This window comes from Babylonia areolata, chromosome 8, assembly GCF_041734735.1.
Source record: "Babylonia areolata isolate BAREFJ2019XMU chromosome 8, ASM4173473v1, whole genome shotgun sequence".
Lineage (NCBI taxonomy): Eukaryota > Metazoa > Mollusca > Gastropoda > Neogastropoda > Buccinidae > Babylonia > Babylonia areolata.
In genome coordinates this window covers 18,980,282-19,006,126 of record NC_134883.1, presented here as the reverse complement: position 1 = coordinate 19,006,126, position 25,845 = coordinate 18,980,282, and the positions used below count along the sequence as shown (strand labels likewise).

The following is a 25,845-nucleotide window of genomic DNA, read 5'->3' as shown; positions in this document are numbered from 1 at the left end:
TTTGAAAGGAGATATTTCACGAGGTTGTCCCAACCTAGCTGTAAGAGATCTTTTCCTCACTCGAGGAGATATTTCATGAGGCTGTCCCTGCATGGTTGAAAGAGATGTTTTCCTCACCTGCCCCAGTCTGTCCAACCCAGTCTCTCTGATCCAATCTCTTTCCAACTTTATTTCTCCAACCCAAACTCTTTGTCTCACTCTCAGACCCAAACCCTGACCCAATTTTCCCATCCTTTGCACCATCTCCAACCCCTTCTCTCTGTTCCGTCCAGTGTCAGTTGAGAATACCTGAAAAACCCACTGTCTGGCTGGAGAGGGAGGGGAAGAAATTGAAATTGAAATCAAAACTTTTTTCTTACTGAAGGAAAAGGAATAAGCACGTAATGGCCTGTTTTGATCCTACTCTCAGAGAAAATCTGTATAGATTAGTCTTGGGAATGCAAAAAATCCAGCAAAAATAAAAAGTAAAAGAGAGAGAAAGAGAGAGAGAATGCTGCCTATACAAACAAAATCAGCAAGCAATAAGTTCCAAGTGCAGCACAGGACATAGTACAGTACATACATTGCATACAGTGCAATAAGTTAAATGCAGTGAAGCACGAGACGATTTTTTTTTAATCAGAAAAGTCCTTTTTCCTGTTCCCAGGTAGAATTTACACAGCATTCATGATTTTCATCACAACAACAGTGACAAGAACGAACAGCCAAGCTGAACCCATGCCAGCTTGCCCCATACACGAACAGTGGAGAGAGAGAGAGAGAGAGAGAGAGAGGGGTGGGAAGAAAGCTAACAACCCAGCATGACCCAAAACGTGGCTGGTGATAACGTGTGCTTGCTGAAACAGTTACATGCTCACCAAAGAGAGACAAAGAGAGAAAAAAAGAAAGACTTGTGATGAACATTTTCACCCCAGCCAGGAACTACAAGAATGTGAGGTGATTGTGGTTCCCTGTGCTGCCCGGAGACACACTTATATATTGTGATTCCCTGTGCTGCCCGGAGACACACTTTGAAAGCATTCTATCCATGGGATAGGTTGCAGAGAGACATTAAAACTATTCTATTCACAGGAGAGATAGCAGACAGAATGTGAAAGGATTCTATCCTCAGGAGAGATCACAGAGACTCTGGAAGTATTCTATTCACAGGAGAGATGGCAACAGACAGAATTTTGAAAGGATTCTATCCACGGTAGAGGTGGCAGAGAGACTTTGAAAGCATTCTATCCGCAGGAGAGGTGGCAGGGAGACAGACTGGGAAGACTGGTGGCGGCAGTGAGAGTGGTGGCTGCAGTGAGAGTGGTGGCAGTGAGGCCCGAGGACTGATGTGGGGCTGGCCATGATGGGCATGAAGCGGAAGGAGGCTGGGGGGCTGTGTGGCTGCTTCAGTCTCAGCAACAGCAACAGCAGCAGGAAAAGTAATTGGACTCCACACTCTGTTTGTTTCTCTCCTCCTTTCACGTGGGATCTAGATGCCAGGCTAGGGCAGGAAAGACCTGGGGCGGAAAGACTGGAGCCACGTGTGTGTGCGTGCGCGCGTGTGTGTGTGGGGGTGGGGGTGGGGGGCATGTGTGCGTTTTTGTGTGCGGTTGTGTCAGTGTATGTGTGTGTGTGTGTGTGTGCGTGCACACATGTTAGCAAGTGCGAGCATGCTTGCATATTTGTGAGTGTGGAAGGGCAGTTGGGGAGAGACAGAATGTGACAAATAGACAGAAAAGAAAAACAGGACAGTGTGTGGATGTGTGTGTGTGTGTGTGTGTGTGCGTGCGTGCATATATGCATGCATGTGTATGTTTGCACATGCATAAGTTTAGGAGGGGATGTGAGAGAGATTGAGTGAGAGACTGGGAACCTCCCCACACTACCACCCCCCCAAAAAACAACATACCGACCTAACAACCCAGTATGTGTGGAGAGAGAGAGAGAGAGGGAGAGGCTGTAGAAGGGTATCAAGAAGTGCAGTGTGAACACATTACACAGTGCTGTTGTTGACTCCAGCCAGGTAAAAGGGAGGTAAGGTGTTCTGCTATCCCAGCTATCCAGCCACTCTTTTTCCTTTCCTTCTCACTTGCCTGTCAGGCACACGTCAGGCACAAAGAGGAGTGTTGCTGTCACATAAGCCTGCATGAACACACGCACATATGCACCATATGCACTCACTCACACACACACATGCACACACACACACACACACACACACATGTGCACACACACACATGCACACAAACACACACACACACACACTTGCACACAGACATGCACACATGCATGCATATGCCCCACCCCCTTCTCCCCCCTTCCCCCCCTGACACACACACACATAGCAAACACAAAATTTGCTTGATAAAAGTTTTACGTAATATGCATGATAATATAATCAGTTTGTGTCCTTATTATACAAAATTTGACAGTGCTCATGATAGTATAATCAGTTTGTGTTCCTTATAAAAAAATTGACAGTGCTCATGATAGTATAATCAGTTTGTGTTCCATGATATGCATGATAATGTAACCAGTTTGCAAGTTTGTAACACATAAATTTCAGTTTGTGCTTTTATGGAGGACACATCAGGGTGTGTGTGTAACTGATGTATGGTATAATTTCAGACTGAGAATAATGTTTAATGTATCACTGATGTGCAGTAATTATAATGCAGGACTAATGTCCTCATACAATGATGCTAGAGGTAGGAATGGTGTATAATCATGCTAAAGGTAGGACTGCTGTATAATGAAATATGATATAGGACTGATGCAGTGATTTTTCATGTAGGAGTGATGTATATGATAAAGGACTGATGCAGTGATGTTAAATGTAGGAGTGATGTATTATGATATATGATAAAGGACTGATGCAGTGATGTTTACTGTAGGAGTGATGTATATGATATATGATAAAGGACTGATGCAGTGATGTTTACTGTAGGAGTGATGTATATGATGTATGATAAAGGACTGATGCAGTGATGTTTACTGTAGGAGTGATGTATAATGATATATGATAAAGGACTGATGCAGTGATGTGTACTGTAGGAGTGATGTATGGTGATGTATGATGTGGGTGTCCTGTAATAGTGATGGACCTGTCTGTCCACAGAACCTACCTATGTGCGTCCTCCTTCAGAAGTGTCCATCTCTGTCCCCAATATTGAAGGTCAGTCTCTGTGTGTGTGTGTGTGTGTGTGTGTGTGTGTGTGTGTGCGTGTGTGTGTGTGTGTTTGTTTGCTTGTGTGTGTATCTTTGTGTGTTTGCATGCATGTCTGTGTATGTGTGCACAAGCATGTCAGTGTCAGTGTGTGTGTGGGTGTGTGTGTGTGTGTGTGTGTGTGTGTGTGTTTTCATGCATGTCTGTGTGTGTGTGCACAAACATGTCTGTGTCTGTGTGTGTGTGTGTGTGTATGTGAGTGTGTGTGTGTGTGTGTGTGTGCATACATGTTTTATGCGCACTCACACTGATGTGTGCATGTTTGGTGTGCATGCTTGTATCTGTATGTATGCTGTCAGTCTGTACTGTGTGTGTATACGCTGTGTGTATGTATATATAATACAGTATTGTAGACATCCTGTATGGATGATGCACAGGATACAGTATTGTAGACATCCTGTGTGGATGGTGTGGATGTTGTACAGGATACAATATTGTAGACATCTTGTGTGGATGATGTTGTACAGGATACAGTATTGTAGACATCTTGTGTGGATGATGTTGTACAGGATACAGTATTGTAGACATCCTGTGTGGATGGTGTTGATGTTGTACAGGATACAGTATTGTAGACATCTTGTGTGGATGATGTTGTACAGGATACAGTATTGTAGACATCCTGTGTGGATGGTGTTGATGTTGTACAGGATACAGTATTGTAGTCATCTTGTGTGGATAGTGTTGTACAGGATACAGTATTGTAGACATCCTGTGTGGATGGTGTTGATGTTGTACAGGATACAGTATTGTAGACATCCTGTGTGGATGGTGTTGATGTTGTACAGGATACAGTATTGTAGTCATCTTGTGTGGATGGTGTTGATGTACAGGATACAGTATTGTAGACATCTGTGTGGATGGTGTTGATGTTGTACAGGATACAGTATTGTAGACATCCTGTGTGGATGGTGTTGTACAGGATACAGTATTGTAGACATCCTGTGTGGATGATGTTGTACAGGATACAGTATTGTAGACATCCTGTGTGGAAGGTGTACAGGATACAGTATTGTAGACATCCTGTGTGGATGGTGTTGTACAGGATACAGTATTGTAGACATCCTGTGTGGATGTTGTACAGGATACAGTATTGTAGACATCCTGTGTGGATGGTGTACAGGATACAGTATTGTAGACATCCTGTGTGGATGGTGTACAGGATACAGTATTATAGACATCCTGTGCGGAATTTTTGTTTACAGATGAAAAGCGAGGTGTAGCGGTCGTTGAACTTCACAAGAAAGAAGGATGTGGCCTGGGTTTGACTGTGTCGGGTGAGAACCTCAAAACCTGTAGATGTGTGCATTGTCATGTTGTGGGGAAGAAGGCTTGACTTCTTTGGTGAACGGAAAAGATTGGGGATGAAGATTGGGAGTGCAGACTAGAGTATGGAGGTTGCTCTTGTGCGTGCGTGCGTGCGTGTGTGTGTGGTGTGTGTGTGTGTGTGTGTGTGTGTGTGTGTTAGAGAGAGAGAAGAGTGTGGATGCTTGTGCGCATGCACGTGATTATGTGAGAATGTGTGTGTGTGCATGGATTTTAAGTGTTTTATCAAAGACATCATATTAGACCCCCCTCAAGCCCCCCCCCACCTCCTGCCCCTTCCCCTGGAAGTGGGGCGGGGTATAGAAGTTGGTAGAGAGATAGTGGTGGAATGAACTGGATTGTGGGAAAGAAGCCTGAATGAGAGAAAGAGAGAGAGAGAAAGAGAGAGAGAGAGAGAGAGAGAGAAAGAATGGCAGTGTTCATAGTGTAATGTTGGTATGCTTAAATACATGATGAATTATTGGTTAAAAAAAAAAAAAAGAAGAAAAAAAAAGCATGGTTGGATGGAGTGGATATATATTATTTCCTGAAGGGGTGTACAGAAAGGAAGACAGGAGCTAACAAGTCCAGCAGACTTTCCCAGTATTTCAGCCTCTGGCCTTTCACACGGAACTCCCTCTCTCTCTCTCCCTCTCTCTCTCCCCCTCCCTCTCTCTCTCTCTCGCTCTTTCTTTATATTATATATATGTATGTGTGTGTGTGTGTATATATATGTGTGTGTGTGTGTGTGTGTGTGTGTGTGTGTGTGTATGCATGTAGGTGTATAGGTGTGTATGTGTGTGTGTAGAGAGATGAACAGACATGTGATATCTATTTTTAATGTTGGACAGGGGGGTCAGACAAAGGATGTCGAGCTCATATCTCCAACCTGAGAGCAGGCAGCATCGCACAGAGGTACTGCCGGCTTGTGTGTGTGTTTGTGTATGTGTTTTTGTCTTCTCCTTTCTTTGCGTGTGTGTTTGTGTCTTCTCCTTCCTTTGCGTATGTGTTTGTGTCTTCTCCTTTCTTTGTGTATGTGTTTGTGTCTTCTCCTTTCTTTGTGTATGTGTGTGTGTGTTTGTGTATGTGTTTGTGTCTTCTCCTTCCTTTGCGTATGTGTTTGTGTCTTCTCCTTTCTTTGTGTATGTGTTTGTGTCTTCTCCTTTCTTTGTGTATGTGTCTTCTTTCGCCTTTCTCTCTTCCTTAGTCTTTGTTTTTCCTAGTTCCCTTTCATTTATTTGTTTTTATTGTTTGTGATTAAGATACAGACGTCAGGAGACGTTGCCTGTGTATACTTTTTTCCTGAGACACAGACATGCAGACAGGAGACTGACGTGCACCTGAGGGCATTGCTTTCTGTCTGACTGTCTCCAGCATGTACGTGTACACAGACAGGTACACATCACTGAAATGCACAGGCTGGCATGCGCCACATCATGTCAAAGCAAATGACATACTTGCTGCATCCTTACCATATCGCACATTACTGTTCATTCCTCCCAACCTCATCCCACAGCAGCCTTCACACATTCCAACACCACCCCTGATGTAAGACTGATGTAAAAGAGGAGTGACGAGCTGAGTTGTGATGAAAGTGATGTAAAGAGGAGTGATGTGCTGAGTTGTGATGAAAGTGATGTAAAGAGGAGTGATGTGCTGAGTTGTGATGAAAGACTGATCAATGTAAAAGAGGAGTGATGTGCTGAGTTGTGATGAAAGTGATGTAAAGAGGAGTGATGTGCTGAGTTGTGATGAAAGTGATGTAAAGAGGAGTGACGAGCTGAGTTGTGATGAAAGTGATGTAAAGAGGAGTGATGTGCTGAGTTGTGATGAAAGTGATGTAAAGAGGAGTGATGTGCTGAGTTGTGATGAAAGACTGATCAATGTAAAAGAGGAGTGACGTGCTGAGTTGTGATGAAAGACTGATCAATGTAAAAGAGGAGTGACGTGCTGAGTTGTGATGAAAGACTGATCAATGTAAAAGAGGAGTGATGTGCTGAGTTGTGATGAAAGACTGATCAGTGTAAAAGAGGAGTGACGTGCTGAGTTGTGATGAAAGACTGATCAATGTAAAAGAGGAGTGACGTGCTGAGTTGTGATGAAAGACTGATCAATGTAAAAGAGGAGTGATGTGCTGAGTTGTGATGAAAGACTGATCAATGTAAAAGAGGAGTGATGTACTGAGTTGTGATGAAAGACTGATCAATGTAAAAGAGGAGTGATGTGCTGAGTTGTGATGAAAGACTGATCAGTGTAAAAGAGGAGTGACGTGCTGAGTTGTGATGAAAGACTGATCAATGTAAAAGAGGAGTGATGTACTAAGTTGTGATGAAAGACTGGTCAATGTAAAAGAGGAGTGATGTGCTGAGTTGTGATGAAAGACTGATCAATGTAAAAGAGGAGTGATGTGCTGAGTTGTGATGAAAGTGATGTAAAGAGGAGTGACGTGCTGAGTTGTGATGAAAGACTGATCAATGTAAAAGAGGAGTGATGTGCTGAGTTGTGATGAAAGACTGATGTAAAAGAGGAGTGACATGCTGAGTTGTGATGAAAGACTGATCAATGTAAAAGACGAGTGACGTGCTGAGTTGTGATGAAAGACTGATCAATGTAAAAGACGAGTGACGTGCTGAGTTGTGATGAAAGACTGGTCAATGTAAAAGAGGAGTGATGTGCTGAGTTGTGATGAAAGACTGATCAATGTAAAAGAGGAGTGACGTGCTGAGTTGTGATGAAAGTGATGTAAAGAGGAGTGACGTGCTGAGTTGTGATGAAAGACTGATCAATGTAAAAGACGAGTGACATGCTGCAGGTCCGATGCTCTAGTGGTGGGGGATGTCATCCTGTCGGTCAACGGCATTCGCACGTCAGGCCTGAAACATGACGAAATCATCAACCTGCTGAAAAATGCTGGGGAGAAAATCACCCTGGAGGTGGAGTATGAGATGCCAGAGCCAGGTGAGGACTTGGTGTGGGTGGTTGGGGGCTGTGTGGGTGCGGGCTGTGTGTGTTCCGAGTTGGTATTGGTTGTGTGTCTGTTTGGGGGTGGTTTGTGTTTGCGTATGTGTGTGTCTGGTTGTGTTTCTGTGTCAGTGTATGTGTCTGGATATGTGGAACAAAAATATCTGCGTATCAGTGACTGTGTGTGTGTGTACTTGTTTGTGTATGCTTGGTGTGTGTGAATTTATGAGAACATTTAAAATTTTATATTCTCTTGAATAAGGGGACAGGCAGTAACTGATAAATTATTGTTTGATTATCCTGCCTCCTGCTGGTTTCTCTTGGAAGGGAGAGTGTTGGGGAAGAAAAACCAAGCTGTGTTGTTGTTGTCCAGCTCCCAGCACAGGGGGAGAAGAAAAACCATGTTGTGTTGCTGTTGTCCAGCCCCCAGCACAGGGGAAGAAGAAAAACCATGTTGTGTTGTTGTTGTCCAGCCCCCAGCACAGGGGAAGAAGAAAAACCAAGTTGTGTTGTTGTTGTCCAGCCCCCAGCACAGGGGAAGAAGAAAAACCATGTTGTGTTGTTGTTGTCCAGCCCCCAGCACAGGGGAAGAAGAAAAAACATGTTGTGTTGTTGTTGTCCAGCCCCCAGCACAGGGGAAGAAGAAAAACTATGTTGTGTTGTTGTTGTCCAGCCCCCAGCACATGGGGAGAAGAAAAACCATGTTGTGTTGTTGTTGTCCAGCCCCCAGCACAGGGGGAGAAGAAAAACCATGTTGTGTTGTTGTTGTCCAGCCCCCAGAACAGGGGAAGAAGAAAAGCCATGTTGTGTTGTTGTTGTCCAGCCCCCCGAACAGGGGAAGAAGAAAAGCCATGTTGTGTTGTTGTCCAGCCCCCAGCACAGGGGAAGAAGAAAAACCATGTTGTGTTGTTGTTGTCCAGCCCCCAGCACAGGGGAAGAAGAAAAAACATGTTGTGTTGTTGTTGTCCAGCCCCCAGCACAGGGGAAGAAGAAAAACTATGTTGTGTTGTTGTTGTCCAGCCCCCAGCACATGGGGAGAAGAAAAACCATGTTGTGTTGTTGTTGTCCAGCCCCCAGCACAGGGGGAGAAGAAAAACCATGTTGTGTTGTTGTTGTCCAGCCCCCAGAACAGGGGAAGAAGAAAAGCCATGTTGTGTTGTTGTTGTCCAGCCCCCAGAACAGGGGAAGAAGAAAAGCCATGTTGTGTTGTTGTTGTCCAGCCCCCCGAACAGGGGAAGAAGAAAAGCCATGTTGTGTTGTTGTCCAGCCCCCAGCACAGGGGAAGAAGAAAAACCATGTTGTGTTGTTGTTGTCCAGCCCCCAGCACAGGGGAAGAAGAAAAGCCATGTTGTGTTGTTGTTGTCCAGCCCCCAGAACAGGGGAAGAAGAAAAAACCATGTTGTGTTGTTGTCCAGCCCCCAGCACAGGGGGAGAAGAAAAAACATGTTGTGTTGTTGTCCAGCCCCCAGAACAGGGGAAGAAGAAAAACCATGCTGTGTTGTTGTTGTCCAGCCCCCAGCACAGGGGGAGAAGAAAAACCAAGTTGTGTTGTTGTTGTCCAGCCCCCAGCACAGGGGGAGAAGAAAAACCAAGTTGTGTTGTTGTTGTCCAGCCCCCAGCACAGGGGAAGAAGAAAAAACCATGTTGTGTTGTTGTCCAGCCCCCAGCACAGGGGGAGAAGAAAAAACATGTTGTGTTGTTGTCCAGCCCCCAGCACAGGGGAAGAAGAAAAGCCATGTTGTGTTCTTGTCCAGCCCCCAGCACAGGGGAAGAAGAAAAACCATGTTGTGTTGTTGTCCAGCCCCCAGCACAGGGGGAGAAGAAAAACCAAGCTGTGGTATTGTTGTCCAGCCCCCAGCACAGGGGAAGAAGAAAAACCATGTTGTGTTGTTGTTGTCCAGCCCCCAGCACAGGGGAGAAGAAAAGCCATGTTGTGTTGTTGTTGTCCAGCCCCCAGCACAGGGGAAGAAGAAAAACCATGTTGTGTTGTTGTTGTCCAGCCCCCAGCACAGGGGAAGAAGAAAAACCATGTTGTGTTGTTGTTGTCCAGCCCCCAGCACAGGGGAGAAGAAAAGCCATGTTGTGTTGTTGTTGTCCAGCCCCCAGCACAGGGGAAGAAGAAAAACCAAGTTGTGTTGTTGTTGTCCAGCCCCCAGCACAGGGGAGAAGAAAAACCATGTTGTGTTGTTGTTGTCCAGCCCCCAGCACGGCCAACATCCAGTCGCGGCAGTGGGAGGTGACCCTGGACAAGGAGGGGCCTGGCTATGGCTTCACCCTGCGGGGAGGGATGAAGGTGGATGACATGCGACCTTTCCCCTTCACTGTCGTGGCCATCCGTCCAGGGAGCTCCGCCCACCGCCACGAGCACGTCAAGGTGGGGGACCGTGTGACACAGGTGAACGGCTACAAGGTGACGCATCTGTCCCTCACCGAGATGTGGGGCCTGCTGCAGCAGTGTGGCCACCAGACCACTTTCACCGTCGCCTACGATGTTGCCGTCATGGGTGGGTGCCTGTGTGTGTGTGCGTGGGGGGAAGGGGGGGGGAGTTGATGTCTGTCAGTGATGAACAGGTTGGGATGGTGAAGGTGATGAAGACAACGATGAATTAAATGTTGGATGATGTTTGACGTCATTGTCAGTTCTGCATGTTTGTCGACAGTATAGTTGTTGGGAGACTTCCCACACTGAAGATTGTACCACCACCATGCCAAATTAAAAACCTTTTTTTAATGTTGATTGTACCACTGCCATGCCAAATTAAACCTTTCCAATCATTGATTGTATCAATGTATTGGTACCAATTGATTGTATATATATTTTTATTTGTATATGTATTTCTTTTTATCACAACAGATTTCTCAGTGTGAAATTCAGGCTGCTCTCCCCAGGGAGAGCGCGTTGCTACACTACAGTGCCACCCATTTTAAAAATTTTTTTCCTGCGTGCAGAATTTATTTGTTTTTCCTATCGAAGTAGATTTTTCTACAGAATTTTGCCAGGAACAACTCTTTTGTTGCTGTGGGTTCTTTTATGTGCATTAAGTGCATGCTGCACATACAATATATGACACCTTGTACTCAACATCTTCATAATGATTGTTATGTCTGGTACAAAGGAGGTGTACTTTTCATGATGCTGGATCCAATATTGCATTGCAGTAGTGAGCTTTGTTTTCTGAGTCAGATCGGCATATGCTCATTCAGTGGAAATATTTATTAATTTTAGTGTACTTTCGTGTGATGTTAACAGTGATGTCAGTTTCGATGATGACAAAGTGTTGCACTGCAGACTATGCCACTGGTGATGACAGAGGTGACAACAGTGATGACGATGTGGATGATGACAAAGTGTTGCACTGCAGACTATGCCACTGGTGATGACAGAGGTGACAACAGTGATGACGATGTGGATGATGACAAAGTGTCGCACTGCAGACTGTACCACTGGTGATGACACAGGTGACAACAGTGATGACGGTGTCGATGATGACAAAGTGTCGCACTGCAGACTGTACCACTGGTGATGACAGAGGTGACAACAGTGATGACGGTGTCGATGATGACAAAGTGTCGCACTGCAGACTATGCCACTGGTGATGACAGAGGTGATAACAGTGATGACGATGTCGATGATGACAAAGTGTCGCACTGCAGACTACCACTGGTGATGACAGAGGTGACAACAGTGATGACGATGTGGATGATGACAAAGTGTCGCACTGCAGACTGTGCCACTGGTGATGACAGAGGTGACAACAGTGATGACGATGTCGATGATGACAAAGTGTCACACTGCAGACTATGCCACTGGTGATGACAGAGGTGATAACAGTGATGACGATGTGGATGATGACAAAGTGTCGCACTGCAGACTGTACCACTGGTGATGACACAGGTGACAACAGTGATGACGGTGTCGATGATGACAAAGTGTCGCACTGCAGACTATGCCACTGATGATGACACAGGTGATAACAGTGATGACGATGTGGATGATAATGAAGTGTTGCACTGCAGACTATGCCACTGGTGATGACACAGGTGATAACAGTGATGACGATGTCGATGATGACAAAGTGTCGCACTGTAGACTGTACCACTGGTGATGACAGAGGTGATAACAGTGATGATGATGTGGATGATGACAAAGTGTCGCACTGCAGACTGTGCCACTGGTGATGACAGAGGTGACAACAGTGATGACGATGTGGATGATGACAAAGTGTCGCACTGCAGACTGTGCCACTGGTGATGACACAGGTGACAACAGTGATGACGGTGTCGATGATGACAAAGTGTCGCACTGCAGACTATGCCACTGGTGATGACAGAGGTGACAACAGTGATGACGATGTGGATGATGACAAAGTGTCGCACTGCAGACTATGCCACTGGTGATGACACAGGTGACAACAGTGATGACGATGTCGATGATGACAAAGTGTCGCACTGCAGACTATGCCACTGATGATGACACAGGTGACAACAGTGATGACGATGTTGATGATGATGAAGTGTCGCACTGCAGCCTGTACCACTGGTGATGACACAGGTGACAACAGTGATGACGGTGTCGATGATGACAAAGTGTTGCACTGCAGACTATGCCACTGGTGATGACAGAGGTGACAACAGTGATGACGATGTCGATGATGACAAAGTGTCGCACTGCAGACTGTGCCACTGATGATGACACAGGTGATAACAGTGATGATGATGTGGATGATGACAAAGTGTCGCACTGCAGACTGTGCCACTGGTGATGACAGGGGTGACAACAGTGATGATGATGTGGATGATGACAAAGTGTTGCACTGCAGACTATGCCACTGGTGATGACACAGGTGATAACAGTGATGACGGTGTCGATAATGACAAAGTGTTGCACTGCAGACTATGCCACTGGTGATGACAGAGGTGACAACAGTGATGATGATGTGGATGATGACAAAGTGTTGCACTGCAGACTATGCCACTGGTGATGACAGAGGTGATAACAGTGATGACGATGTGGATGATGACAAAGTGTTGCACTGCAGACTATGCCACTGTTGATGACAGAGGTGATAACAGTGATGACGATGTCGATGATGACAAAGTGTCGCACTGCAGACTATGCCACTGGTGATGACAGAGGTGATAACAGTGATGACGATGTGGATGATGACAAAGTGTCGCACTGCAGACTGTGCCACTGGTGATGACACAGGTGATTACAGTGATGACGATGTTGATGATAATGAAGTGTCGCACTGCAGACTGTGCCACTGGTGATGACAGAGGTGACAACAGTGATGACGATGTGGATGATGACAAAGTGTCGCACTGCAGACTGTGCCACTGGTGATGACACAGGTGACAACAGTGATGACGATGTGGATGATGACGAAGTGTCGCACTGCAGCCTGTACCACTGGTGATGACACAGGTGACAACAGTGATGACGGTGTCGATGATGACAAAGTGTTGCACTGCAGACTATGCCACTGGTGATGACAGAGGTGACAACAGTGATGACAATGTGGATGATGACAAAGTGTCGCACTGCAGACTATGCCACTGGTGATGACACAGGTGACAACAGTGATGACGATGTCGATGATGACAAAGTGTCGCACTGCAGACTGTGCCACTGATGATGACACAGGTGATAACAGTGATGACGATGTCGATGATGACAAAGTGTCGCACTGCAGACTGTACCACTGGTGATGACACAGGTGACAACAGTGATGACAGTGTCGATGATGACAAAGTGTTGCACTGCAGACTATGCCACTGGTGATGACACAGGTGACAACAGTGATGACGATGTCGATGATGACAAAGTGTCGCACTGCAGACTGTGCCACTGATGATGACACAGGTGATAACAGTGATGACGATGTGGATGATGACAAAGTGTCGCACTGCAGACTGTACCACTGGTGATGACACAGGTGATAACAGTGATGACGATGTGGATGATGACAAAGTGTCGCACTGTAGACTGTACCACTGGTGATGACAGAGGTGACAACAGTGATGACGATGTTGATGATGACAAAGTGTTGCACTGCAGACTATGCCACTGGTGATGACAGAGGTGACAACAGTGATGACGGTGTCGATGATGACAAAGTGTTGCACTGCAGACTATGCCACTGGTGATGACAGAGGTGACAACAGTGATGACGATGTGGATGATGACAAAGTGTCGCACTGCAGACTGTGCCACTGGTGATGACACAGGTGACAACAGTGATGACGATGTTGATGATGATGAAGTGTCGCACTGCAGCCTGTACCACTGGTGATGACACAGGTGACAACAGTGATGACGATGTGGATGATGACAAAGTGTCGCACTGCAGACTATGCCACTGGTGATGACAGAGGTGATAACAGTGATGACAATGTCGATGATGACAAAGTGTCGCACTGCAGACTGTACCACTGGTGATGACAGAGGTGATAACAGTGATGACGATGTGGATGATGACAAAGTGTCACACTGCAGACTATGCCACTGGTGATGACACAGGTGATAACAGTGATGACGATGTCGATGATGACAAAGTGTCGCACTGCAGACTGTGCCACTGGTGATGACACAGGTGATAACAGTGATGACGATGTCGATGATGACAAAGTGTCGCACTGTAGACTGTACCACTGGTGATGACAGAGGTGACAACAGTGATGACGATGTCGATGATAACAAAGTGTCGCACTGCAGACTGTACCACTGGTGATGACACAGGTGACAACAGTGATGACGATGTCGATGATGACAAAGTGTCGCACTGCAGACTGTACCACTGGTGATGACAGAGGTGATAACAGTGATGACGATGTGGATGATGACAAAGTGTTGCACTGCAGACTATGCCACTGGTGATGACAGAGGTGATAACAGTGATGACGATGTGGATGATGACAAAGTGTCGCACTGCAGACTGTGCCACTGGTGATGACACAGGTGATAACAGTGATGACGATGTGGATGATGACAAAGTGTCGCACTGTAGACTGTACCACTGGTGATGACAGAGGTGACAACAGTGATGACGATGTGGATGATGACAAAGTGTTGCACTGCAGACTATGCCACTGTTGATGACAGAGGTGATAACAGTGATGACGATGTGGATGATGACAAAGTGTCGCACTGCAGACTGTGCCACTGGTGATGACAGAGGTGATAACAGTGATGACGATGTCAGTGATGATGAAGTGTCACATGATGACAGTAATGATGACATAGATGATGACAAAGTATCACACTGCAGACTGCACCACTGGAGATGGCAGAGATGACAACAGTGATGATGATGTTGCGGTGTGTGCAGACTGTACAGTGATGACACAGATGACAAAAGCGATGACGGTGTTGTGGTGTGTGCAGACTGTACAGTGGTGACACAGATGACAACAGTGATGATGATGTTGGGGTGTGTGCAGACTGTACAGTGATGACACAGATGACAAAAGCGATGACGATGTTGTGGTGTGTGCAGACTGTACAGTGATGACACAGATGACAACAGCGATGATGATGTTGGGGTGTGTGCAGACTGTACAGTGATGACACAGATGACAAAAGCGATGATGATGTTGGGGTGTGTGCATACTGTACAGTGATGACACAGATGACAAAAGCGATGATGATGTTGTGGTGTGTGCAGACTGTACAGTGATGACACATGACAACAGTGATGATGATGTTGTGGTGTGTGCAGACTGTACAGTGATGACACAGATGACAAAAGCGATGACGATGTTGTGGTGTGTGCAGACTGTACAGTGATGACACAGATGACAAAAGCGATGACGATGTTGTGGTGTGTGCAGACTGTACAGTGATGACACAGATGACAAAAGCGATGACGATGTTGCGGTGTGTGCAGACGCAGTGGAGCAGGCGTCAGGCCCTCTGCTGGTGGAGATTGACAAGACGCCGGGGGCAGCACTGGGCATTGTGCTGACACACAGCTCCTATCAGGGCAAGGCCTGCGTCTGTGTGGAGAGCATTCGCCCCATGAGTGTGGCTGATAGGTGTGTGTGGTGTGGGTGTGTTTGAGGGTGGGTGTTGTATGTGTGGTGTATGTGTGTGCGTGTGTTGTGTGTGTGTCTGTTTGTGTTGTGTGTGTCTGAGTGTGTTTTGAATATGTCTGTGTTTGTGTGGTTTGTAAGCGTGTGTCAATGTGTTAACATGGTTTTATGTGTCCGTAGAGGTGTTTATTTGTAGTGTGTGTAGAGTGTGTATGTGTGTGTGTGTGTGCATTAAAGTAAGTATCCATGGAAGTTATGTGTGTGTGTGTGCATGGACATGTGTATATGTATTAATGTGTGTATGCGTGTATACACATGTATTTGTATGTGTGTGTGTCAATGTGAAAGTGTGTGTGTGTGTGTGTGTTTGTACCCTGACGACAGTGGCTGTGTTGTTGTCAGGAGTGGGGTGCTGCTCGTGTATGTGTGTGTCTGTGTGTCTGTGTCCATGTCTATGGGTGTGTGTATATATGTGTGTGTGTGACTGTGTGTATGTGTGTGTGTGTGTGTGTGTGTGTGCCCTGACGACAGTAGCTGTGTGTGTGTGTGTGTGTGTGTGTGTGTGTCTTTGTATATGTGACCCTCCATCACGAAATGAGTCGCTTTGTCCCTGACCAACTTTCCCGCTAGCAGCGATTTTAGGCGGGTGGGGGTCAGGTTGTCGATTTTCAGATTTTGACTTCATAATAAACTTTAGGCTTTCTTTTATCTGATATTGAAATATCTAGGCATAACTGTGTCTTCTTTTGCCTTAAAAGTGTGCTTAAAATGCCTAACCCGTCATTCTGATCGCCTATGACTTCGCGAAATCGATCAACTTTGACAAGCTTACCCTCCCTCATCTCTTGGAATCGACCGGTCGAATCATACATTGTTTTAAAGGTCAAGTCCGCCTCTTTCAATCTATGTCCTTCTCATCAGTTGATTTTTTTAACTACGAGCGAATCGTCGCTTTCAAAATAAGGATACACTACGTAAACAATGCGTCACTATGAAGGAAAATCCCCTCTGTCATTGGCCGAGAGAGGCCACGTGACGAAACCAGCCATTCAGCACGCTAGCTCAAATAAACATGGTCGCAGGGTTCGGAAGCACGTTTTCAAGAGTGACTTGGCGATTTCCTGACAAGATAACTTGCGTCACACACATTTTGCCATTCAGTGAAGAAGACAACGTTTGTGAGTTTCTAACCCAGTACTTCATTGATGGAACTGACCGTTCATGAAATCGATCTCAGTGAACACGAAGGCAACGCTGATTTCGAAAGCAGACGACGCAGGATTGTCGTTCAGTTTTCATCAACAATAATATTAATTTTGATGTAGATGACGAATCAACATTTGCACTAGATACAGAAAGGTTGGAAGCCTTCGCCTGTCATTGCCGAAATCACATGCACCAGGTGCCATCAGTGTTGTGACTGACATGGAAACAAGTGAAACTGACTTGCTGCACTGAAGTGATAGAACTGTGTTTCTCACAGCTCACACAAGGAATATGCAAGCAAAGTGACTGGGGGACTGTATATCTGAAGTGTCTGAAGGTAAGCATTCTTATTTTACCCACATTGACAAATACTGAAATGTAATGATGAAATAATCAATTGATAATAATTTATTTAACAATGATTGACTCAAGACTGATTTATTGTCTTACATTGGAACAGAAATTCACTGTTTGACATCTGGAATAAAAATGATTAAAAGAATAAAATGAATCTGAGGAAATTAACAGAATGTAAATTAAAATATCTCACACACACACACACACACACACACACACACACACACACACACACACACACACTCACACACACACACAATGTGTGACACAGTGTGTATACATGTCACTCACACACACACACACACACACACACACACACACACACACACACACACACACACTCTCTCTCTCTCTCTCTCACACACACACACACACACACACACACACACACACACACACACACACACACAATGTGTGTCACACAGTGAGTCACATACTCACACAATATCACACACACACACATACACACACACACACACACACACACACACACACACTGTCTCTTCACAGTTTAACCATTTAACTGAGCTAGGGGAGGTTCAGGGGCATGACATTATGAACAGTTTTCAGTTTCACAGAATTTGCTTGAATGGATATTTTATGTGAATGTGTGTCAGGTTGGTGTGTGTGTGTGTGTGTGTGTGTGTGTGTGTGTGTGTGTGTGTGTTGTTTTGAGGTAAATAAATATATAGAGTTGCGTCAACAGTAAATACTAACAGTATTACTAATAGTTCTATTTCTTTTTCAGCCCTGAAAGATATGATGGTACTTTATATGCCTGCCTGTACACCAGTGAATAATTCTGAGATCACTGCTGGCAAGTCATGGCATCAGAAGGAGAGGCAACACCACCACACTAACTACACTGTCAACTAAAGAACTGTCTGCTGGTGAACTATCTATGAGTGAGTGAGCAAACTGTTAATGTACTATGATTTATAGTATAAATTTACCATGAAGTGTGCAAACTTAGTTTCTTTTTACAAACTTTGTCTAGATGTACATGTATGGAATTGTAAACTTTTGCACAGACATTTACATAAATGATATAAGTGTGCATGTGCTTGACATGCCACTATGCATAAAGTAACTTAATGGATTGCAGCATGTCATGCACATGCACACTGATATGCACACTGATACTCATAGTGATACAGCATTAATAATCACTATTTCATACTTTTATTATCAGTAAACTGCTTTGTCTGATTATATTATGATATATATATATATATATATATATATATATATATATATATATATATAAAAGTGTATTCTTTTTTTATTTTCTGATAAAATACATAGAACTAGAAGTAAAGCATTTTGTAAAGTCCTGTGTAAAGAATGAAAGCTGTGATGTAAATGTACAAAACTGAAATTACTGTTGATATTTAATCTAACATTATTAGCATTAATGAATAAACTTTAGAACATATAGAAAATAATTCAGAACAAAGGAAATGAAAAGAGAAAAAGAAGTATTACATAACAAACTGTTTCAGGATAAACCATGCATTTTTGGAACATACTGACACCACCGGTGGAGAAAAAAGAGTGGAGGAAGAAGGTTCAACATCAACACCATCCACCCTGATGACACTTTGTACCACAAGAATTGATTACCTGTGCCACATATCTGCACATTTTTTTTTTTTTTTTTTAAGCAGATTGAGTGTTTGTTTGATGAGGTTGTGTGTCTTTATTGTGTGAAGTATGGGTTTGACAAGTAGGTTTTCTTTGCAGATGAATTGTTTGAAGTGTTCATTTGGATTATGAAATGTATTTCATTTGATGCTATGCTGGGATAAAACACACATGAACTTGTACCTTTTGTATGAGCAGTTTTGTTGTGTGGATCTTTTTTGTTATTTTGTTGTGCTTGTTGTATGGATTATGGTAATATCACAAGCACACTAAGCCAGTGAGTACATTGAATTACCACAATTACATGATTCGGCATCATGATTTAGCATTTTTTACCTATATCTGGCATAAATTTTAGTACACATACTATACAAAGCAAAAGTTTCATAGTAATTGGACCACAAACAACACCACAACAAAACTGATCTTAAAACTGGAAGGTTTTTAGTCATGTTGAGCTGATTAAAAAGTAAGTATACTAATACTTCAGTTGCAATTCTTTCCAAAAAAATAGAAAATTCTTATTTGAATAAAATTAAATACACTCAATATATTTCTTTCAAACTTTGTGCAATTGTGGACATTGCCACTAAGTATGTGTGTGCCAAATTTCATGAACATATCTTGCTTAGAAGTATGTGGTTGCTATGAAGATGTTCCAAAACTTTTCGGCCTTGATTTCTCAGTTCGTTACTTTCGCGACTTTAGAACTTCAAATCACAATAACTTTTCACAGAATCATCTGATTTACAAACTTTTTTTTTCGCTGTAAAGGTCATTTATTGCAGATTTATGATATACCAATAACTAAAAATCGACCTCTGGTGCAAAGCGACTCATTTCGTGGTGGAGGGTCACAATTATGTGTGTGTGGGTGTATGTGTGTGTGTTTGTGAGTGTTTGTGTGTCTGTGTATGTGTGTGTGTCTGTGTGTGTGTGTGTGTCTATGTGCACCCTGATGACAGTGGCTATGTTGATGGTAGGAGCGGAGCTCTCCATGTTGGGGACCACATCCTGTCCATTGACGGTGCCAGCGTGGAACACATGTCTGTAGCGGAGGCCACACAGCTGCTGAAGTCAGGAGCAGAGAACTGCGTCAAGCTGGAGATTCTGCCCGTCACACACCTGCAGCACTGTGCCTCACGGGAAGCCCTGGCCAGGAAATGTGAGCATCATGGGTACAGTACATCACAATGCACTACACTAAAGCACAGCACAGCACAGCACAGCACAGTACAGTACAGTACAGTACAGTACAGTACAGTACAGTACATCACAATGCACTACACTACAGCACAGCACAGCACAGTACAGTACAGTACAGTACATCAAAATGCACTACACTACAGCACAGCACAGTGACAGCAGAGCACAGTACAGTACACTACAGTACACCTCAATGCACTACACTACAGCACAGCACAGCACAACACAGCACAGTACAGTACATAGAGTACAGTACATCACAATGCACTACACTACACTACAGCACAGCACAGCACAGCACAGTACAGTTCAGTACATCACAATGCACTACAGCACAGCACAGTACAGGACAGGACAGGACAATACACTACAAGACTGCACAGCACAGTACAGTACTGTACAATACAGTACATCACAATGCACTGCAATACAGCACAGCACAGCACAGTACAGTACAGTACAGTACAGTGCAATGCACTACAAGACCGCACAGCACAGTACAGTACAGTAGAATAGTATAGAATAGAATAGAATAGAATAGAATATGTCTTTATTACCAAGTGTATCGGGGTCACAAGGAATATTGGGGGGGATAGTACATAACAAGATATGAACATAAAGCGGAAACAAGATATGAACATAAATCGGAAATGTACACAAACACAGGTACAGTAGAAATAAGATACATACAAGTGCATATCAATATAAAAACTTGTGCATACTTACGCATGCATGCACTGCACACACATACACACACACACACACACACACACACACACACACACACACACACACACATTTGACCGCACAGTACAGTACACTAAGGACAATGCACTACAAGACCGCGCAGCACAGTACAATACAGTACAATGCACTACACGACCGCACAGCACAGTACAGTGCAGTACAATGCACTACATTACAGTACAGTACAATATAACTACATTACAGTACAGTACAATGCACTACCATACCGCACAGTACAGTACAATGCACTACTATACAGCACAGTACAGTACAATGTCTTACAGCACAGTACAGTACAATGCACTACATTACAGCACAGTACAGTACAGTACAATGCATACCATACAGCACAGTACAGTACAATGCACTACATTACAGCACAGTACAGTACAATACACTACAATACAGCACAGTACAGTACAGTACAGTACAATGCACTACAATACAGCATAGTACAGTACAATGCACTTGAATACAGCACAGTACAGTACAATGCACTACAAATGCATTACAATACAGCACAGTACAGTACAATGCACTACAATACAACACAGTACAGTACATTGCACTACATTACAGCACAGTACAGAACGGTACAATACAGCATAGTATAGTACGGTACATTGCACTACATTATAGCACAGTACAGAATGGTACAATACAGCACAGTACAGTGTGTGTTTGTACATCAAGAAAAGTCACAGGTTTTGATGCAGATTATTTTCTTGATCCATTGATCCATTGAAAGAAAAACGATGTGTATGCATGTCATGGGAGTCCGTTTTCTTTTTCCTTTTGTTTGTCTCAGTATAACTGCGTGTTTGTACCGTCCGGCCCTGTGTAATTCTCTGTGTTCCAGCCCTTGCACCATCCCTGTCGTCTGTGGCATTGCCCGGCAACAGCCCGGGCCTGGGGGGTGGGGTTTCGCACAGCGCCACCCTCCCTCTGCCCACCCTGCCCCCCACCTTCCCCTCCTCCTCCCACGCTGCCTCCTCCACCTCAGCCATCGGTCACTTTGCCACCATCTCTCGCGGCTCCCGCGCCTCTGGGCTCAGCAAGTACACCTGGCCCGCTGTGCACCGCAAGGTCAACTCCTGCAGTAAGTGGGGGGACTCGTGGGGAGGGGTTGGGGGCCTGGGGGGGCAGGGGGTCGGGGGGTTTGGCCTTGGAGAAGGGGGAGAGAGATGGGAGAGATATACAGACAGAGAGATGGTTTGTAGGGGGTGAGGGGTTTGTTTTGGAGTAGAGGGAGAGAGAGAGAGGAGAGATAGACACAGAGAGATGGTTTGTAGGGACGTGTGAGGGGTGGTGAGAGGTTTGCCTTGAAGTAGAGGGAGAGAGATGGGAGAGATAGAGAGATGGTTTGTGGGGACATTGGAGGTGGTGGGGGGGGGGGGGGGGTGTGAGAGGTTTGCCTTGAAGTAGAGGGAGAGAGATGGGAGAGATAGACAGACAGAGAGATGGCTTGTGGGGACATGGGGGGGGGGAGGTTTGCCTTGGAGTAGAGGGAGAGAGATGGGAGAGATAGAGAGATGGCTTGTGGGGATATGGATGGGGAGTGTGGGGGGTGACGGGGAGGTTTGCCTTGGAGTAGAGGGAGAGAGATGGGAGAGATAGAGAGATGGCTTGTGGGGACATCAGGGGGGAGGTTTGCCTTGGAGTAGAGGGAGAGAGATGGGAGAGATAAACAGAGATGGTTTGTGGTGGAGGGGGTGGGGGGAGGAGGTTTGCCTTGGAGTAGAGGGAGAGAGGAGAGATAGACACAGACAGAGAGATGGTTTGTGGGGGGTGGGGGAGGTTTGCCTTGGAGTAGAGAGAAAGAGAGAGAGAGGGATGGAGGAGGAACAGACACAGAGAGATGGTTTGTGGGGACATTGGGTGGGGGGGATGTTTGCCTAGGAGTAGAGGGAGAACGAGAGGAGAGAGAGATGGTATGTGGGGGCAGGGGAGGGGAGGGGGAGGTTTGCCTTGGAGTAGAGGGAGAGAGAGAGGGGAGATGGTATGGGGGGCTGGGGGGGGGAGGGGGAGGTTTGCATTGGAGTAGAGGAAGAGAGGAGAGATAGACAGAGAGATGGTTTGTGGGGCCCTGGAGACATGGGGTGTGAGGGGGTTGGCCTGAGAGAAGGGGGAGATAGGAGAGATAGAGAGATGGCTTGTGGTGTCATGGGGACACGGGGGGGTGGGGGAAGGGGTTGGGGGGAGGGTTGTCATGGGAGAAGAGGGAGAGAGATGGGAGGAGATGACACAGACAGAGAAACAAAGATACTTTACAGTGTTTCCTTTGTCCTGCTTCTCTGGAGGGAGTGTGTTCAGACTGATTTGTTTCGTTGTTGATTTTTTAACCTCTAGTAGTTTTACCTCCGCTTTTGTCGGTGTTATTTCTGTTTGGAAATGTGTGTATGCTTGTCTGCTTGAGTATTTATTGATGAAGCTTTATATTTCTTCTTTTTTTTTGTTGTTATTAATTGATGCACTGTTGACACAATCTTAAAAAGGGCGATGTTGGAGGAATATTCTGTGAAGAAAGCAGAATGCACTGGCGACATAATCTTAAAAAGGGTGATGTTGGAGGAATATTCTACGAAGAAAGCAGAATGCACTGGAACCCTGACTGTACCAAAGACACTGTGGCATTGACCTTGGCCCGCAGTGTCCATGATACTGTGATATTGACCGTGGCCCTCAGTGTCCATGGTGATACTGTGACATTGACCTTGGCCCTCAGTGTCCATGGTGATACTGTGACATTGACCTTGGCTCTCAGTGTCCATAGTGATATTGTGACATTGACCTTGGCCGTCAGTGTCCATAGTGATACTGTGACATTGACCTTGGCCCTCAGTGTCCATGGTGATATTGTGAAATTGACCTTGGCCCTTAGTGTCCATGGTGATACGGTGACATTGACCTTGGTCCTCAGTGTCTATGGTTTCCACGGCGACGTCCATCCGGACGGCCAACAACCAGGTGTGCCACTCAGAGACAGTGGAGGTGATGCTGTTTGCGGACGTCAAGGGGCTGGGCATCACACTGGAGGGGGGCGTCTTCTCCACCGCCGTCCTCTCCCAGCCCCCGGCCATCGCCGACATCCACCCCCGCAGTGCTGCCGACAAGTGAGTGACACTGCTGTGTGTGTGGAGCGTTCTTTGTAGGTGTGCCTCACACTGAACTTACCGTTGTTCTTGGACTGTCAGGCTTTAGTTGGTTTTTTTCCCCACAACTTGGACCTCTGTGCTACATTATTATTATTATTATGCTTTATTGGTGCATGAAATACGTGACAAAATGAGCACAGATTTTCTACCATGTATTGAAGAGTTGAACAAGCTAAAAAAACCAAACAATACCCACAAAGGAAAAAAAAAAAGAACTAAAATGGTTTGCTGGGAAATCAGTTCAAAAGTGGTCAGATATCCATTAAAAAACAACTTTCCTAATGTTGCACTGTCAGTTGATCACAGAGCCTATACCTGATTCTTTATGCATTGAGAAACAGAGATACTTGTGATCAGCAAGCGAAATGCAGAAATAAAGTGCACACATCTTACATTTCTGTTAACTCATTCTACACCATGTTTGCACCTAGAGTTTTCTCCCCCTGCCCAGCTGTGCAGCCAGGTATGCATGTGAACACAAATAGAGATAACACTTGGATTGCTTTCAAATTTCAGAATGTTAGTGTCATTTGCATAAACTACTTGTCTGCTATTTTTTTCTGATTATGGAGACAAAAATAATTGTATGTTTTTGTGATGTGAATAACACAATTTGTAAACAAACAACACATGTTTGAGTTTGATCTGCTGGTCGATGTCGACGCAGCAGCTTCGTCTTCACATCTACTGTCACTCTGCTCGCTAATACTTGCATCAGCAGAGTCATCATCGGTGTTGTAGTTCATGACCCACTCACAAACCCTGTGGGATGCTTGTTCAGCTGAGAGATGTTGTGGGTGTTTATCCATGGTGACTGAAAGTTGATCGATTCTCTAAAATCCATTGCAGACGGAAATAGTGCCAACCTGGCATGAAAGCAAACCATTTGAGAATGAGTTTAAGTCACCAAACGGAATGAATAACGGAAATACAGCCGGATGAGAATGCTCCTTTCTCGGCCAGTGTGTGATGTGTGCCCAGGTGTGGTGTAACGAGGTGTGATGTGATGTGTCCCCAGGTGTGATGTGATGTGTGACCAGGTGTGGTGTGATGTGTCCCCAGGTGTGGTGTAACGAGGTGTGATGTGATGTGTCCCCAGGTGTGATGTGATGTGTCCCCAGGTGAGGTGTGATGTGATATGTCCCTAGGTGTGGTGTAATGAGGTGTGATGTGATGTGTCCCCAGGTGTGGTGTAATGAGGTGTGATGTGATGTGTCCCCAGGTGTGATGTGTCCCCAGGTGTGGTGTAATGTGTCCCCAGGTGTGGTGTGATGTGTCCCCAGGTGTGATGTGGTGTGTCCCCACATGTGGTGTAATGAGGTGTGATGTAATGTGTGCCCAGGTGTTGTGTAATGAGGTGTGATGTGATGTGTGCCCAGGTGAGGTGTGATGTGTCCCCAGGTGTGGTGTAACGAGGTGTGATGTGATGTGTCCCCAGGTGTGATGTGATGTGTCCCCAGGTGTGGTGTGACGAGGTGTGATGTGATGTGTCCCCAGGTGTGATGTGATGTGTCCCCAGGTGTGGTGTAATGAGGTGTGATGTGATGTGTCCCCAGGTGTGGTGTAATGTGTCCCCAGGTGTGGTGTAATGTGTCCCCAGGTGTGGTGTAATGAGGTGTGGTGTAATGTCCCAGGTGTGATGCAATGTGTCCCCACGTGTGGTGTAATGAGGTGTGATGTGATGTGTGCCCAGGTGTGGTGTGGCCCATTGTGTGATATGTGCCCAGGTGTGGTGTAACAAGGTGTGATTTGATGTGTCCCCAGGTGTGGTGTAACGAGGTGTGGTGTGATGTGTCCCCAGGTGTGGTGTAACAAGGTGTGATGTGATGTGTCCCCAGGTGTGGTGTAACGAGGTGTGGTGTGATGTGTCCCCAGGTGTGATGTGATGTGTCCCCAGGTGTGGTGTAATGAGGTGTGATGTGATATGTCCCCAGGTGTGATGCGATGTGTCCCCAGGTGTGGTGTAACGAGGTGTGATGTGATGTGTCCCCAGGTGTGGTGTAATGTGTCCCAAGGTGTGATGTGATG

General features: G+C 45.4%; 1 protein-coding gene across 3 annotated transcripts in view; it reads left to right on the top strand.

The window, feature by feature from the left end:
• LOC143284617 (glutamate receptor-interacting protein 2-like) overlaps nucleotides 1–25,845 on the top strand; it is an 82,769-nt gene that overhangs the window by 40,077 nt on the left and 16,847 nt on the right. For 2 of the 3 annotated variants that reach the window (XM_076591464.1, XM_076591462.1), the window contains 9 exons: nucleotides 3,098–3,154; nucleotides 4,408–4,479; nucleotides 5,359–5,422; nucleotides 7,320–7,465; nucleotides 9,667–9,972; nucleotides 15,358–15,505; nucleotides 19,693–19,874; nucleotides 21,522–21,761; nucleotides 23,583–23,775. In XM_076591464.1, the coding sequence (XP_076447579.1) occupies nucleotides 3,098–3,154; nucleotides 4,408–4,479; nucleotides 5,359–5,422; nucleotides 7,320–7,465; nucleotides 9,667–9,972; nucleotides 15,358–15,505; nucleotides 19,693–19,874; nucleotides 21,522–21,761; nucleotides 23,583–23,775 (1,408 nt within the window). Of the gene's footprint in view, nucleotides 1–1,009; nucleotides 1,419–3,097; nucleotides 3,155–4,407; nucleotides 4,480–5,358; nucleotides 5,423–7,319; nucleotides 7,466–9,666; nucleotides 9,973–15,357; nucleotides 15,506–19,692; nucleotides 19,875–21,521; nucleotides 21,762–23,582; nucleotides 23,776–25,845 lie in introns of those variants that run through there. The other variant, XM_076591463.1, reaches the window with a different exon arrangement.